The sequence below is a fragment of the Alligator mississippiensis genome, chromosome 3, assembly GCF_030867095.1.
Source record: "Alligator mississippiensis isolate rAllMis1 chromosome 3, rAllMis1, whole genome shotgun sequence".
Lineage (NCBI taxonomy): Eukaryota > Metazoa > Chordata > Crocodylia > Alligatoridae > Alligator > Alligator mississippiensis.
In genome coordinates, this window is record NC_081826.1 from 212,426,860 (window position 1) to 212,444,516 (window position 17,657).

Below are 17,657 nucleotides of genomic sequence, written 5' to 3' on the forward strand. Positions count from 1 at the left end.
AAGCTGAGGAACTGACTAGTTAGTAATTAGATATAGTGTTGTAAATAAGTTATATTAATAGGTGTTAAGTTTTCTTTTACAGACGCCCCAAGCCTGCTAACCAGCTCTCACAACTCTTGGCTTGCTGAGGCAAAAAACGAGCATTTTGGAGCTGCCAGGCTATCGCTCTATCACCCCAGCTTCATCCACCAGCAAAGACATGACGCCGTGTCAATAAGAAAACAACAAAGATGAAGATCTCACATATCATCGTAACGTGTGTAATTGCCATCCTGGTGACAACCCAAGCAGAGGAGAGTTTCAACGACACCACGACCGGATACCAAGAAAACTCCATACTTAGTCTACTAACACTCTGGGCCAACATCATCAGGGACCCGGATAAGAGCGGACTCACTGCATGTTTGCGAGTACCTTTGTCGGTTGATGATTCAATAATCATCCCATATGTACATGCTCTCGACCTCGGGGCATGGTTCCAAGCCAGAAACCATGATGACCCCCGTAATGTGAGCATCGACATGAGGGTAAGAGATCAATCTACTACTGTAGAACACCAATATACCTGGGAAAGCAATTTGACGGTAGCTAGCATGAAAGCAAGCAAATGCGCCAAATATGTTAAGAGTCTCTTGGGAATACCAGTACCTGGTAAACCAGTTCAGATTAGATGTTCTGAAATCCCGTGGGGCATTCACCCACACGGGATCCATGGGGTAAGGGACAACGATTCCCTCACTTGGGACCCAGAGAAAACTGAACCTACATGGTTCATAAAGCTTCCCCCTGGCCCATTTCGACGAACCAACCAAACTCCTGTGGTTCGTACCGCATTACACCACCGTGTGGTCTTAACCACGTGGAATATCAACAACGCTGTTAATGTATCTAACCCAAACAAATGGGCATCTTATTTCTATCCAGTACGTAAAGTTGTTATGATAAGTCAGTGGTGCCATGGGTACGAATTACCGCCAAGCGACATTGCCCTACCCGGGGAGTTAGCCAAAAGCAGATGGAAAAATAGAAACTGCGGAGAGCTTAAAACTCCGGCTCCCCTGGGAATGTTGTGGGCATGCTCTGATGGCCACCTCTATACTAACCTCCCAGCTACGCTATCGAGTGTAAGTTGTTTCATCGCAAGCGTACTGCTATGTCCTCCATTATCCATTAATAGTGCAAAGCCAACCAGCCCCATGTTGATCAGAAAAAAGCGGGGTGCAGCGTGGAGTTCACTCTCGCAAGATGAAAAGGAACACAAGTTCTGGGGCTGGATAACTGGTGGAGCCTATTGGTGGGCAGGACCATGATTCAGTATAGCGCAAGCCCGAACACTTATCGCTGTGTTGGCAGAGCAAGTAGAAACCGCCACCAACAAAACTGCAAGGGGGTTTGCTTTGGTAGATCAACAGATCCAAGCCACGTCCCGTATGACATTACAAAATCGTCTAGTATTGGATCTTATGCTCCTTAACTAAGGAGGTATCTGTGGGTATCTCAACTTATCGCATGAGCATTGTTGCATATCCATCCCAAACGTATCAATACCCCTAAATCAACAAATTAGAGGCCTCCAAAAAGTGGCCGAGCAAACCAACAGGATCAATGATGAAGGAACGGGGTGGCTTGCAAGCATTTTTAGCTCGTTGGGATGAAGACGCTCTGCATGGTTAATGCATTTACTTACCCCATTAATTGCGTTGTGTACACCCCTGTTGGGGATGTTATGTTCCGTCTGTATTGGATGCTGTATTGTAGATACCATCAAGAAAAGAGTAGTTACATTATCTACTTTGGTTTACACCCAACTGTCCACCTCCGATATCGATGAGGAAGAGCCCGAGTATGCTTCAATGGACAGTACTGTATAATCTTGTATGTATTTCATGCAATAATCTGGCAGAGGTCAAGGGGGCATGTCAACAAGCAAAGTGATCCCGCCAGATTATTGTATCGAAGTGTTAAGTGACGCAACCATTGTAAATAGTGATGCGGTGGCGGAGTGTATCAGCAATCTGACCCAACATGCGAGCAATGCGTGATCAGGGCGTGATTACCTGTGGTCTAGACAATCAAAGACCACCTAATGGGCATGGCTGGCTGGCCAGCATGTCCATGGGTTCCAGAATATACCATCAGGGGAGCTTCCTGATTGGCCAAAAAAGTTATATAGGGGACCGCACGCCTTGGCGCGTAGTCCCCAGGCTCTGACTCTCAGGACGGATTGATCACCCGTCTTGGGGCCTGGTCAGACCCCTAGGTCTATAGCAGAAGCTGCTCCGGTCGCTCCGAGCATCATAAGCTTACTGCCTCGCCAAATCCGGAACGCATCGTACTTTGTCCCAACCAGACATCGTACTCGTATACTGCAGTCTCCACCCGCCATCCACCACCTGTCCCTCGTTGCTGTATATAGTTCATCGCCTCCAAGTTATATCACCCTTCAAGTTGTGTCGACAGTTCTGTAAGTAAATACCAAACTTTATTTCACACCTTATTGTCTGTGGTGTTTATCTCCACCTCGCTCTTGGCATCCCCGAGGGTGTCTGGGTTGGTGTCACCACCCGGTGCCCCACTTGACACGCAACTGCGGCTGTTTCCCAAGGACCATCCGGGAATCAAGGCCCACACTAGGGAATCCCACTTGATACCTCCTCCCACCTAGACACTGAGCTACTGATGACCACTCATTGAGCATAATGATGCAACCAGTTGCGTGTCCATCCTACAGTGCTTTTATATAGTTTTATATACAGTATTTCCTTAGCTTGTTAATGAGAATGTGATGGAAGACAGTGTCAAAAGCCTTACCAATGTCAAGATATAATTCAGCCAGGCTGGCATCCTGTTCTATTTCCCATTCTTCCATTGCATCAGGATAACTTGTTCTCACACCCTTAAAATGGCCTCAAAGTACAGCCAGATCTCCTGGACTTATTTGCCCCTCAGACTTGCCTCCCAGGGGATCCTGCCTACCAGTTCATTAAAGTGTGTTTTTCTGAAGTCCGGTGTCCTTACTCTGCTGTTCTCCTTCATTTTCTCCAGTTACTATCTTGAACTCTATCATTTTGTGGTCACTGTCACCCAGCTTTCCTTCTAATTTCACATTCTCAAGTAATTTCTCCGTCTGTGAACAGCAAATCAAGTAAAGCTTCCTCCCTAGTTGGCTTCTCTACCATCTGTATCAAAAAATTATACCCAACATGCTACAAGAATTTGCTGGACTGCTTGTGCACTACACAACTTATGAACGCATCTATGCCACACAGACAGTATAGACACACTTAAGTGTCATACCACTTATGAATTCTGCTCAAGGTTATCAACTCTCTGTACATATATCTTTTTACTAAGCTACCAACTATCTTGAATGTGCTGTATTTTACCATCTGTTTTCTTTTTACCTCTGTATTGTGTTGAAATTGCAAGCATGGTAGCATAGATAAAGCAAAGGGGGTCAAATAGAAAAGTTTTCTATTCAAACATCCTAAACTGGCTCCTAACACAGAACTGGATAGTCAGAGAAGAGCTTACCTTGGCAATGAAATGGCTGATCACCTGACAAGAGGGGACTGGAAAGGAATAAAAAGGTGACAAGATCATTTGCTTTTCAGCTACTTTTACTAGCTCAAATGAAGGGTGTTGCTGCAAAAGCCTAGTGAAACAAGGGAAACCATGTCTTTCTAAACATAGATTCCTCTCCCCACCCCTGCTAATGACTCTTGGGGGAAGGGTAAACTAGAATCTAGGTGCTATACAGGCAACCCCTGCTTGGCGCTCTTAATTGGTTCCTGAAAAAACGAACGTTAAGCAAAGTGAGCATTAAAGCCAAAAATATTTGACAATCCAAGATGGTGACCGCAAGTGTTTTTAATGACCCAAGATGGCGACCACGAGCGCTACAACGAAACTCCGCTGAGCGCTAATTGAAATCAGGTATCAGGGGCAGGGGGCTGGACTCGAAGATCTTCTGAGGTCCCTTCAACCCCTAACGTCTATGAAATCTATTAAATCAATTTAAAATGAGCATTATAGCAAAACAGTGCTAAGCAAAACAGCATTAAGTGGGGGTTGCCCATATTAGGATTATTTACATTAAAGAAGTTTGCTGTTTTTCAAATAATCTGTAATTACATGTCCTTTGGTCATTACATAAAACAATGGTGGGTGAGATCCTATCCACATGTTAGGTACTTGGTGTGATCCTATTTCACCCTGCTCTAAAAAAATGAACAGTTAACACAAAAGGTGGATGGGTCCTCCTCCTGTTTGTTATTTTTTGTGATTCGGAAAGCTAAAAAGGTAGCATATTATAAAAGTAGCAAAGTTCAAACTTAGTCACCTAATATCCACTCAGGAGCCCAACAGGTGGAAAAGGATCTCACCTAGTATATTTAGAAGATTTGTGCAAAACCTATGTATACCTGCATGCATCTGTCTGCATAACCCTATCATGTAACTCCCTGAACACACCAGAAAGCTGACACCTTGGGTGACATTCTGGGAATGGGTGAATATAAACTAAAGAAGTGTATGTAAGGAAATAAGGGAAGAGAGGCCACTGGACCACAGGAAAGAATGCTGGACAGAAACCCCGCAAGCAGAAACCCCATCTGGGGCAGTGCCTGGATTCTGTTCAAAGTTCGGAGATTTAAAACAAGTTGCAGAGATATGCGGATGGATGCCACAGCTGGAACGCTTCATAACAGGGGTGGTAGTAACTTGCCTTATGCCCCAGGCCAAATCCGGACTGCGGGACTCCTGCGGGCTGGATGTAGCCTGGGGCACAAGGAGAGGCAGCACAGCATATGGCAGCAGAAGTGGAGGCACCAGAGCACACAGCAATGGTGACTGTGGCAGTGGATCATGTGCCCCCCCCAGCAATTGTGGCATCAACAGAGCGTGCAGCAATGACTCCAGCCCCTGCCCCATGTTGTGCTAGAGCCAGAGCCACCCACACTGCCTATCCTATGCCACTCCAACTCTATTTAAAGCCTGGGGCACACAGCAGGCGCTGCTGCTACCACCACTGCCACATGCCCCTAACTTCTGGTATTATGATGGTAGTCCAGTGGGCCAGGCAGAACAACTCCATGGGCCCTGTTTAATACCCCTGCTTTATAAGGCAATAGTCAAAGGTGTTTGGGTGGCAATAGCCAACGGTATTTGATACATAAGGTCCTATACCCACACATTACTGTAAGAGTTGGTTAATCTTTGTAAGTACCTCTTACCTCAGTTTCTGAAGCTAATGAGACAAACTTGCCCACTTTTCTATAAAGAAATGTTAATATTGCATAATATGACCAGCTACATGTTTTTAAGCATGGGTTATCCTTGTCCACACTAGGCACTCAATTGTATTTGACACTATCAGTTTAAACAGTGGCAGTTACAAAGTCAGTCAACACTAATTTTCAAGTACAGACGAGGCCTAAGAACTGGTCACTGGCAACCAGTTTCTGTCAGGTTCTGCCGCTGAACCAAAAGTAGATTCGAGTCTTCCCCTGATACTACAGTTGGGCAGAAAAAATATTTTGCAACCTGAGGAGAGTTACTCCTGGTTTTTCATCCTTTCATCCTCATTAGCATTAACCAGGATTTCTACAAGACACTCTTTACCAGCCAACCCTCTCTCTGCCTTTCCTACCACTGCTAAGTGCAGTTCTCTCTCTACAGTTCTTCTGTAACCACAGAGACAGGAAGAGTTACAAAGGGACTCCCTAGTAGTCAATCTGTCAGGGAAAAAGAAAAAGGGTGGGTTGTGGGGGAAAAGGGTATTACAGGGATATTGCTTAAATCCTTTCCAAGGCTACGAAATGTGGAATGGGGCATCCACATGAGAAAAAAAATGACAACAAAAAGGGCAGAACCTCAGGGACCAGTGATTTCAGCTGAGATAAAAAATTATGATTTACAGGTCAGAGCATTCGGGAGTATAGTTTTGCTTTAATCCCCACACCACTATTAGTGTTAGGCACTTAATAAGACATCCCAGGCAGTTTAAACTGATTAGCATTTATTTTTATTGTTGAACTTAGTCTTTAAAAAAAATGAGGAAGCTTGTGTGCAACATCATTTTCTGTATACAGTAACTTTCCACTTTTGTTCGTTGTGCCCTGCAACATCTGCTAGCATTAACTACTTATCTTGCTGCTTGCACGTCAACTTAAAAAATGTATACAGGTAAAAGAAAAGCATGTGTACACAACAAATACAAGAAGACTTTTCAAAATTATTATTTATACAGGAGAGAGAATAACTGACTGTGACACAATGTTAGTTCAGGGCTGTAGGGACATATTTGGGGACAATAGACCAGCGGTCACTGACTAGATTTATAATTTCACATATTGCCAGTCACAAAATCAACAACAACAGGGAATCTATGTGCAGGGAAAAAAAAAAAATTCTACCTAGCAGTGATCTTTCCGTCTCTTTGATGTATCAATATAGACAGGTTGGCTGCTGCCTCGGAGTTACAGGCAGCAACATGAATTACAACAACTGACACTGGGTGTGTTGAAAAGACAAATGTCCCCCACATATCTGACATTTTAGGATTCTAGACACAAATTCTGCCATTTTCTCAGTAGCTGATGGGGAAGGGGACTGGGGTAGAAATCAATGGCAAGAACAGCATTGATGGACCCCAGACTGTATCTTTCACTTGCCCATCCAAGAGGGAATGGAACAATCATATTAAACCTTCACTAGCTGACAATATTTTAAGATTTTTTCTGTATTTATGTCTTGCCCCCACGTCACTTGAGAGTATCCCAAATGCAAAAGAAATATATCAACCACCATTTTATGAATTCCCTCCACATAGCTATAGCCTGCCTAAATTTCTACTCAGTGTCCCATACTTGTTGCAAAATTAATTACAAGTGTAAAAATTTAGTCTTGCTTCCTTAACTAAGAAGTGAAGCTTTAGAAATATGCCATGGAAAATTTCAATGAAACCAGTGTTAGCGTACAACCTGCATTCACTGAGACAACCTGAATGGGGCCTAAATCTGCAGAATTTAAAAGGGAAAAAGAAGGGGCAAAATATTCTGTCCCATTATTTTCTTTTCAGCTTTTCACACTAAAGGAATCCACAAGTTTCATACTGACTCAGTACAATTTTTAAATAAATAAAACACTAAAAAACAAACATAACGGGATATCCAAGCAAAGGTGGAAATACTTAATAACTGCAACTGAAGACAAGTGATGTTGTCGTGTTAGATGTTCACAAGGAAAGGGAGAGATTAGGACACACTGGATTAAAGAACACAACCCTTTAAAATTCTGGATCAGGTCACAAAAGTGACTGGCATTCCAATCCTATGCTTTAGGAAACCTAGCACTTAACTAACTCTAAAGCAGGATGTTGGATTACCAATGGTCTGGAGAAAATGTTTGCAGGTGAAGATGTTGCTACTATGTTTTTAAATAGCTAAACAGATTTTTGAATACTAGTATTGTGTGACATTTTAAAATTCTGCCTTCACATTATCACTATTAGAACTGCTCGTGAAGCCAAAGAGCAAATGACTCATTCGATGAAAGTCAGCTTATTTTTACTTAAGAAAATGAAGAAATTCTATGAATTGCAATTCTCTCTAATTTACAGAGGCAGAACTAATTTACCTCCCTCTATTAGCATTCTACATATTTTGTTTAATTACTTTGAGAGAAGAGTGGATGTTCAAACATCTGTTTTCTGCACATTAGCAATTTTTTTTACTTGAGGCCATTTATTTAACTTGTTATATAAAATAAACATTACAAAATATTAAAATGCAAATAAAGCTATCTAGATTTCAGCTGATTGAGGAAAAAGCAGATAAATGTTCATATACTAGTAACTTACTTATTAAAATACCAAATCATATTCTAAATGTTCAAAGACCCTGGAACCAGTATCAGATTTATCTTAGGTATATCCAAGTTCCTTATCTCCATATTTGCATACTTAGATAGCAAGTGAATTAGTTGACAATGAAGAGAAAGCAACTCAACTTTCAAACAAAGAAACAAAGATTTGATTAATATAAAGATTTTAGTTCTCAAACTGTTATTTTATTAATAATGTCTTTCCTAGTAGCAATAGAAAGATATAAATATTCCCGTGGCTATGATCCAGCCATCATTATTCATTTTTTGAGAAACCATTGACAAAAATTTGAAGATCCCAATGTGGAAGTTTATCATGTACTGCTTTCTACCAATATGAATAAAGTTTCAACACTAAATCTGGTGTCAAATTTTGCGAAGGATGAGAAGGCAGGAAGAGGAGCTAAAGCAAAGTTTATGATGTGTACAGAAAGAAAAGAAAAGGAAAGAAAGTCTGAGAGAGCAAACTACAGTATATTGGACCCATTGATTCATTTGGATCTCCTCCTACACGTTATACTTATGGTGCAATTAACCAAGTAATCACGCCTTAAGCAGCCAAAGAACACATCAGTGCATACACCTTGCTCTGTAAAGAATGACTGTCAGTTGATTATTCCACAAAAAATGTGCAATAACTTTGTAGCTTGTTCTAATCATGCCATTAACTGAATGTGTGGCCACGCCCTGTGGCTGGGAGCCCCATCAACTGTGGGACTTCCGACTGTGGGGCAAGTTGTGCTACTTTAGACAAACTGACCCTGCCCAGCTCCTTCCGGATTTGCAGCCAGGGGGAGCTAGAGCCTAGAGCCAGCACCTGTGCTGGTCCCAGCAGTATAAAAAGCTACCCAGCAAACAGCTCAAGGCTACTTGCTCTAAGGAACTTCTGGAGCCCAGCCAACTGTTATCTGAGGACACCAGCCCCTCGTGCCAGTAGGACTGCTGAAGCAGCCCTAAACTAGAGTTCCCTGCACCCTCTACCCAGTGCAGCAGTCTGGCAGTGGGGGCTGCTGCCTGACTATGACCTGCTGCCCCCTGCGACAGCCCCCTCAAAGCTGTGCACCTGCCAGAACCGGAAGGGAGCCGCACAGCTGCCTGGGCTGTGGCATGGACACTGTAGCAGAGGCATCTGAACCTCTGGGCCAGCTACCAGTGGGCCATGGCTGCACAGTTGGCCTTTGTGCGGCAGTGCTGCCATGTGTGTCCCCACCCTGCCATCTGGACAGCTACTGCCTGGAAGATGTTCTCAGTGTGATGGCCCGCTTTGAACTGTCAAAGCATGTCCTCCTGGCCCCAAATGGCCAGGAGGTCAGACACCTAATTTGCCCTCCAGCTGGGTCCAGGGTGGCAGCCCTGCGCAGGCTCCTCTGCCTGGGTCCTGCCACTTGCCTCACTAGCAGCAATCCTGGTGTTCCCTATTTAAAAACTGCAAATTCTCTGATTAAAAAATCCCAAATCCACTCTTTAAATTACCCCATCATCCATGTTCTTTCACAACTGAAACAAAAGATCATGATATCTATCTATATCTATAGATAGATATCTATATCTAGAGAGAGATCAGTTGGGCAATGTTTTATTGATATATTTACAATTTTAAAGCAATGTGGAAGCCCACCAGTGTTTCTATCATCATAATAAAATACATTTTAAATAGCTTTATGTTTGATGTTTGCTTTAGGTTTTCTTATAGAAAAATTTGAACTACCCCGGACCCCTTCACTAACCAGGATGTGGAGACAGCTGTCCCTGCAGCCACAGCTCCTGCCAGCAGATCTCAATCTCTCTGGCAGGTCGGCATGACAGGTGTGTGATGGGGGGATGTGAAATTTGCAGGAGGGGAGTGGAAAGGGGTGTAGGGATGGTATGGGATGCGTGGGTGGGTGTGGAGGGATGTGGGGTTTGTGGGGGAAGGGCCTCCACATGCCTGCCCCCTCCACCCTCTGTGGGAAACAGCCCCCAGCGCTGGCAGCAGCAGCTAGCTGGGTCATGCCTGCTACAGCGCTGCCTGGCCCATGGCCTGTGCAGGGAGGGTGGGCTAGGCCTGTTCTTCATGGCACAACCCTGCAGCTGCGCTTTGCCGCCTGACCCTCATGGAGAATGGAACAGGCCCGGCATGGTCTGCCCAGCTAGCACACACCTTTGGACAGGAGCCACAGGTCCTAAAGCCGCGTGTCCCAGTCCTGTCCAAAGGTGTGCTAACGTAGTGTTTCCCAAGCAGTTTGCCGCAGCACAAAAAGGTGCAGTCAGAAATGAGCAGGTGTGCTACAGAATTTTGCCATGGCAATGGGCTACAATCAACTACAATATGTATGAGGATGGGGAATGCCTTAACAGGGGTGCCGTGGAAAATTTTTATTAATGTAAGTGGGAAACAATTCACACTAGTGGGCTGTGCCAGGCCAGGTCAGGCCGGGCCCATTCTCCCTGCACGGACTGCTGGGCAGGCAGCGCTGCAGCATGCACAGCACAGCTGGCTACTGCTGCTAGTACTGGGAGCCGTGTGCCACGGGGGGTGGGTGTGGGGGCATGTGGTGGCACCCCTTTAAAGCCACCCACAAACCCCACATCCCCACCACTCCCCACCCACAAACCCCACCAGAAACCACACAGTCCCCCCATCCCCCAGTCCTTGCTTACCTGGGACAGCGCCCAGGGCCAGGTCATGCTGCAGCCTTGCCCCACTTCCATTTGCCCTGCACACTAAGGGCACGTGCTGGGGCAACAGAAGCACCACAGAGACAATCTGGCTGGATACCAGAGCGTCTCTCTAGAGGACCTACCTCCAGGTTGCCTCAGGGCACAGTCCTGGACTGTGCCTTGCCCCACTTTTTTTTCCACAGGTCTTTTTTTGATACCTGGAATATTTTTTCGTTCTCAGCATGCTTCTTGCGGCATCTCAAACTGCTTTCAGATGCCACAACAGGAACGTGTGCACTCATCTGGATGTGCCCATCAGGTGCAAGGTTTGCAGCGGGGGCAGCGTGATGGAATCCTGTTCCTGCTGTGAGCCCCATAGCCAGTGTCACTGCAGGGCTCGCAGCAATGGTGATGGGAAAAACACTGCTCCCCTTTTGAAGTTCCTGAGAATGCTGGGGGAATGCTGCTACTGCTACGTAGAAGCCTCACACCTTTGGAGGCTCACAGCAGGGGCAGCGTTCTCTCCGTGTGTCATGGAAGTACAATTGTGTGGATCACACATTAGATCCCATTACACCTTTATCTGTATATGTAGAGAGGCCCTTGCTTTCAGTTTTTCCAGTATTTAATATAGTATTTCATAAAAATGGACTTTATCATTGTAAACAACTTATTTCAAATCAATCCTTTCACTGCTGTGGGGTTAAGAGATGAAAGGGAAATGGGACTGGGCAAAGAAGGTAGGAAATGGATTTAGTTAGTATGGGAGACATGTGCATGCTTATACTACAAGGGGAAATAAACCAAAGGAGTGAGAAGTTCAAAAGAAAAATAAGTGAGAAGATCAGTGAGCCGCCAATGAGATTAGGAGTGCAGCTGAAATGGGATAGAGTCATAAACCAAAGGAAGAGACCAGAAGGAGGTAAGGAGACAAGAAATGTCTTTATTTCTAATGGTCTTGAAAGTAATGTGGTTATGTTTTGTCAGTATGAAATACAATTATTTCACACACGGGGAATAATTTTAACTGCTTTTGATATTATAAGGACTTACTTTCCCTTCTTCCCAGCCATTACAAAAAATGGTGATTCTTATGTTAATTTTCTATTTTCTGTTTTTCTTGAAGCTTCAGTATTTAATTCTAAGGGCTACTTTACCACCACATTGTAATGTGGGTCAAGTTCCAGGCTTGAAGTGTGACAGTCTTTCTAACATTTTACACTTGGATGGATTTTAAATTCCTGTTGTTAGTGTGGCCACATTTTTATATGAGTTTGTCACCTCTAGAAATTTCCCTGACATCTTTCTCAGATGAAAAAAAATTGATGTTGTTCCCCCCACACCCCCAATTTTACATCAATTCCATTAATACAGATCTCCCTTCTGGTCTTTAAAGTGAAAAAAGAATAATTTAGGAGATAATGAAGATACACACAGATCCCCTAATTTTCCTGTCTATTCACATTTTCTTTCCATGAAAAAAATGGAACAGCTGCCAGAGTAGTATAAATGACCATCCAACCTAATAAAGAGTCCTGCCACTCAATGACGAATGTGTCTACCCTACTTGTCTTCTTTTTCAGGAGATCCAGCTTATTGTTAATGGAAGAAGGAAAGAGACCACTCTCTTAATATTTCCTTTTGAAGATTACCAGTAGAAAATATTTTGGTTCATTTTGCATTCTTCTGAAGATATGAGTTTTCTTGTCCAGCTAGATATTTTGCTTTCCTTAGGCACAAGGGAACAAATTCATCCAAAGGCTGTACAGTTGTCACTTCATGTTAACACAGAGTTTGTTTTAGAAGTGTTGCAAATATTTTATGGGGATTTTGTCTGACTCTGAGCTCGTTTGCGGATACTGTGATGCTTCTGGGAAGATCATCTGCTCTGATATGTGGTGGCCCATATACGCTCAGTACAACTGACAAGTGTACGATGATTTGAGGTTGACCTGGTTCCAGTCATTTTCTAGCCAATAACAATTGTAGGAGCCAAACACTTTATAAATGGTCAAAATTTATGGATGAGCATTCTGGTAACTAATTTGCATTTTCTTAGTAATCTCAGACATAAACAAGAAACTTTTCATAAAAAAGGCAGCTTATTCTAATGATTTTATATAATAATTTACTACAGGATTTGTCAAACATCAGTATTTTCCAGGTTAGAAAAAGATCTTTGTCTAGAGAATAGGCCTGGATCCTTGCTTTTGAGAAAACAAAGCATGTGAAGTGCCTTGCAGAACTTGAACCATAGATTTTGTTCTTATTAACCACAATTTTGTGATTCTAAATACCCAGAGGCAGAACTATTAATTCCTTCATTGTTTTTCCTGTATAATACTCACCACTCTGGTATCTGAGTACATTACAAGTATTAACTAATTTATCTTTAAATCAACTCCATGAAGGGACAGCAATTTAAAAAAATCGGCCATTGGTATCAGCCCAAAAAAATCTCTATTGTTGCACCCCTAATAAGGTTCCACTAATTCTGGGTATCCAATTTGAGACATGAGACAACAGTATTTAGCATCACACTGTACTTCACACATTCACAGAAGAGTTCCACAGACTCTAGCTGCAGTTTCAAATATACAAGCATGTGAGACATTAATACAAATGTATTAAAAACAAACAATGCATTCCTCCTTATAACATCCTGGATCAATTATCCAACATGTAACAAACCACCCCCCTAAGGGGCCTCAGCTGGCTCAGTCAATCAGCCAATAATAAGGGGAAGTTGCCTGGCTGACCAGAAGTAAAGAGGCTGAAAGAGGAAGTGAGGGAAGGAGGACCTGGAGACAGTAATGGTCTAGTGGAGAGAGAGGACTCCTCCAAGAAAGAAGAAAGGTTCCAGGGAGAGATCTAACCCAAGCCTGTGGGTGTTCATTCTGGATTGTTTTACATTTTCTGCTGAGCTCTATGGTGCAGGTTAATCCAGGGATTTAAAGCTTGTGTTACTGGCACTGAAGTTAAGACATGTTTATTTTGGATTGTTTATGCTTTCAGCTGAGCCCTGTGGAGCAGAAGAACTCAGGGCATCAAAGCCTGTATTGCCTCTCACTGGGCCCAGAGAATGACTCTGTTGCTGGGACCACATTAAGGGAGTGGTTTTTAAAGGGTTCAAGGGCTGATTTCAGCCTGGGGGCAGTTAGGCTAACCTGAACCTTGTGCCACTCAGCTTCTATTTTAGAAATAGCTAAGAACTATGGCTGAAGCATTAGATATTTACTTTAGACTTTTTTTTTTCTGACATGTAAAATTCAGCCAAAATAGGTAAGAGTTTGGTAAAATTATAAGGAACTGAAAATAACAGACCCTAATGATAGGAAGTGTTGGGCAACTTTAACAATAGGTGGAATTATCAGCCCAACATATCTCATCTGAAAGACACTGCTTTACTTGGTAAATTCTGGACAGAAAAATAATCTCCCAATAATGTCCTATGAAATCTCCCCAAAAGAACAAACATACCTCTGTTTCCACACTGAAGCCCACTGACACAGCAGAAATACTTCCTATTTAACAGCATTGTGGAAAATTACAAATCTAAAAACACTAACATAATTACAACACACTTATGCACTGGTAAGAGAAGTCCAACAACCAAAAGATTTTGGTGCCATACTTAAGCCAAAGGTCTGAACTCAAACTCTGAGGGATTTTAGAGATCCTATTGAAGATACTGTTAAGAGTTTCATCACCACTTCCATAACAATCATAACCAATAATAGAAAATATGAAACCAGACAATAAATAGTCTGGATTGTCAATTTCAAATGACTGCTTCTTGTCCAAGGGTTGCACCAAAGCTTCCTAAAGAACAGAAGACTTCCTGGTATCTTTAACACAGATACTGAATTTCTCCATTAGCAATGGATCTAGCAATTCACCAGCCAGAAACAAAAATGGTCCAAAGACATGGCACAAACTTCTCCCAGCACTTCCAGCAACATTAGCTAAATCACAACTAGGCAATTTGATCAAAATATTGCTCTTTCCCCAGTATTAGGTTACTGGTTCAGTGATTATCTGAAAAACGTGACCTTAAAATAGGTCTCAAACATCATTATTAATAACCTTTTATTCCTTCTATCCGGCCTGAATCCTGAATAGGGTCACAACCAAGAGTCCATCCCAGTGGAAAATGTGTTAAAGGAAAATAGCTACCTTTACACAACTGAAGTGAACCAAAAATGCTGAATGCAAAAAAAGTCATACATACATCATAGTTTCAGTCTTAGTAACCTCACACTACCAACTGACAAGCATCAAAAAAGGTTAAAGAAGTCTCAAAGCAGCAGATAGCACAGTATTGGATCATTAATTAAATTACCATTTTTTTATACTAATAGTTAAAATTTGTGTGCGTTTCTACCACACCCCTACACAAATGCAGTCAGCTTTCAGAGGAGAGATGACTCCCCATTTACAAACCCGCTCAGTATTGGCTGACTTAAGGTAGGTTCCCATTAAAAACATAACATATTAAATCATTTCCATAAAAAGCACGAGCACTTTTCCCTAATTTTGAACATGAAGTACTCTTTAAAACCACATTAATAATCTTAAATGAAAAAAATAAAGTTACCAGAAAACTAAACAATAAGGCAATATTATAGACACCAAGGTACTTGTTAGTGGCTGGCTCATCTACAGTAGTGCATAAGAAGCAAATTCATACCTGCACCTGGAATGATTGCTAACTTTGTTTCAACAAGACCCATTTTAGCAGAAGAAGCTAAAAGAGAGCATAAAATATAATCAGTTCTTGATATTATATTAATTTTAAGAAGTGTATACAATGAAAAGTGATTAAGAGCCTGCTAATTTATTAAATAGAATTTTCAAACAAATAATCACTTAAAGACATTTGCCTATGAAAAAACAAACGGACCAAATTGATCTACACTTATTAAAAGACCTAACTATTATTGTCACAACAAGCTCTGTACTGCATTAATTTTCACACAGGAAAATTGCACATGCACGTAAGTTATTAGGCCCAATAATGCAAATAATTATTTGCAGAATTGGAATAATTAAAAGGAAAGAGGAGAAGATATTATTTAACAACTTGAAATGGGGATAAAATCTGTCTCTGATGATTATGACTTCTTTGGCTGACTGAATACTTTCTCAGGGTCAAACAACTTAATATTTTCCGAGTTACTGGCAACTGCTCAAGACCGAGTTTCCATTTACTTTCCAACAAATGCTTTTACAGTTCTGACAGCTGGATAGGTCAAGGCTCCCCTCTTCATGTGCTGCTGTCGCTTTTGTTTTATAACAGCTTAATTGCTTGTTTAATAATACATTCACAAACAAGTTTGGCCTATTTCCTGCAACCTGTTTGTATAGCAACCAATATGGGAAATAAAAAACTTAAGATTTTGATGACAGGACAATTTTAATTATGAAAATTTTCTCAGTCTCTGCCCTACCCTTCTGGGATCACTGCTAGTGATAAAGTGAAGAGTGTAAGAATAAATTAAAACAGGCAACAAAAGCACCCATGCTATCAATAGTAAATGGTACGAAATTAAACATCAGCAATTATTATTTCACTCAAGTTTCTGCTAAATCACATAGAAATAATTGAGCATAAGGAATGTCTGAATATAAAATCAAGGCAAGGATTAGTCAAGGCTACTGTAATGTTAATAATCTTGTGTTCATTTTAATGGGATTCAGCCTTACCTGCCACTCTTATGTCACAGGCTAAAGCCAGTTCTAGGCCACCACCTAATGCAATCCCATCTAGTGCAGCAATAGTTGGTACTGGAAGATTTGCTGAAAGAAAAAGTACCAATTAACACCTGCTCAAAGAAAATTTGTTAATCATCCTGTATTCTACTTTGTTCAACTTACTTTTTCCCTTAGTCTGACTGTATGTGTCACGTTTAACGACAACGCAGACATTAAAATGATTGTTTGGCATCCCTGTTCAATGAAAATATAACCCTTCAATCATTATGTAGCCAAATTGTTTTACAAGTCCTTTCCTCCAGCTGCTGCTCAGTTCTCACCTAAATTTAGATTTTAAGTTCTAAAAGCATGCCCGTGGCATTAAGATAAATAACAATAAGAGCATTTAAAAATCAGCATATATAGATGTACCAGTCTGCAGCTGAAACAAGCTTTTATCATAATTAATAGTAATTGTGACCAGGATGCAGCTGACACCTATATTCATCTAACTATTGCCAAATATAGTGCTTCCAAATGAGGTATGCAAGAATGAGATTTACTACTAACAAAATCTTAAAGGATATTGTGAGCAAGAAATGATCAGGTCAGCACACTAAGTGCAAACACTTTTTTTTGTTTGTTTAATAAATCAGTTAATTTTAAAGGCAAAACACGCCATTACACAAGGAATCTAGTAGAAAGGACAGCAGTTCTCAACCTTTTTAGACTCAAGGCACTCCTTGGAAAATGTCAGCTCTTTGTTTTCACTCAGTTTTTGACTACAGAAAAATAACAGAGCAATTCTTCTGTTGCAAAGAACTCAGATACATCACAACAGGTCAAACTGTTTATAATACCATGGATTCCTATTTGAAATCTCTGGGTTAATCTTGTGAATCAGGTTTGCGCACCTAACAGTGCCAACACTGCATGGCACCCCACAGTACCCTTGAAAGGATCTCAATGCACCCTGGTTGAGAATCACAGAGACAGGATATAGGGAGTAAAAATCAGGAGCCAGGCCTGCCTAATCCCTCTCTCGATCCATCTCATGGTAGCATTTGAAAACAGTAAAGTCAGGCTCCTAACTTCCATGGGAGTCAGGACAGGGGCAACTCAGGAATCAAAGCAGTGTCCTGTAAGCCATGGAATGACAGTCATGCTGTAAAAGTTTAAACTAAGCACAAAGGAGATCCTAAAATATAGGTAACTAAAAATTACTCTTGAATGCTAAAAACATAAGCTATGAACAGAAGTTGCCAAGTTACAATGGATCAGCATCAGTGGGATGTGTCCTGCCACAGTTGATCTGTTTCACTGGATGAAACACAGACCTCCCCATGTCCCATACTGGGCCCAATGCAAGAAAAAGAGTGGCATGTTCCCTTTGCCAAGGGATTCCCCACCTTCCTCCCCTCCTTATGCCTTCTTGCCAG

General features: G+C 41.9%; 1 protein-coding gene across 5 annotated transcripts in view; it reads right to left on the reverse strand.

Annotated features, from left to right (window-relative positions):
• The window catches only part of AUH (AU RNA binding methylglutaconyl-CoA hydratase), a 186,225-nt gene that overhangs the window by 87,119 nt on the left and 81,449 nt on the right, over window positions 1-17,657 (reverse strand). For 3 of the 5 annotated variants that reach the window (XM_059724882.1, XM_019478092.2, XM_059724883.1), the window contains 2 exons: window positions 16,231-16,323; window positions 15,215-15,271 (listed from right to left, as the gene is read on the reverse strand). The exons of 1 other annotated variant lie outside the window; for it this stretch is intronic. In XM_059724882.1, the coding sequence (XP_059580865.1) occupies window positions 15,215-15,271; window positions 16,231-16,323 (150 nt within the window). The remainder of the gene's footprint in view (window positions 1-15,214; window positions 15,272-16,230; window positions 16,324-17,657) is intronic. One more of the 5 variants, XM_059724880.1, reaches the window with a different exon arrangement.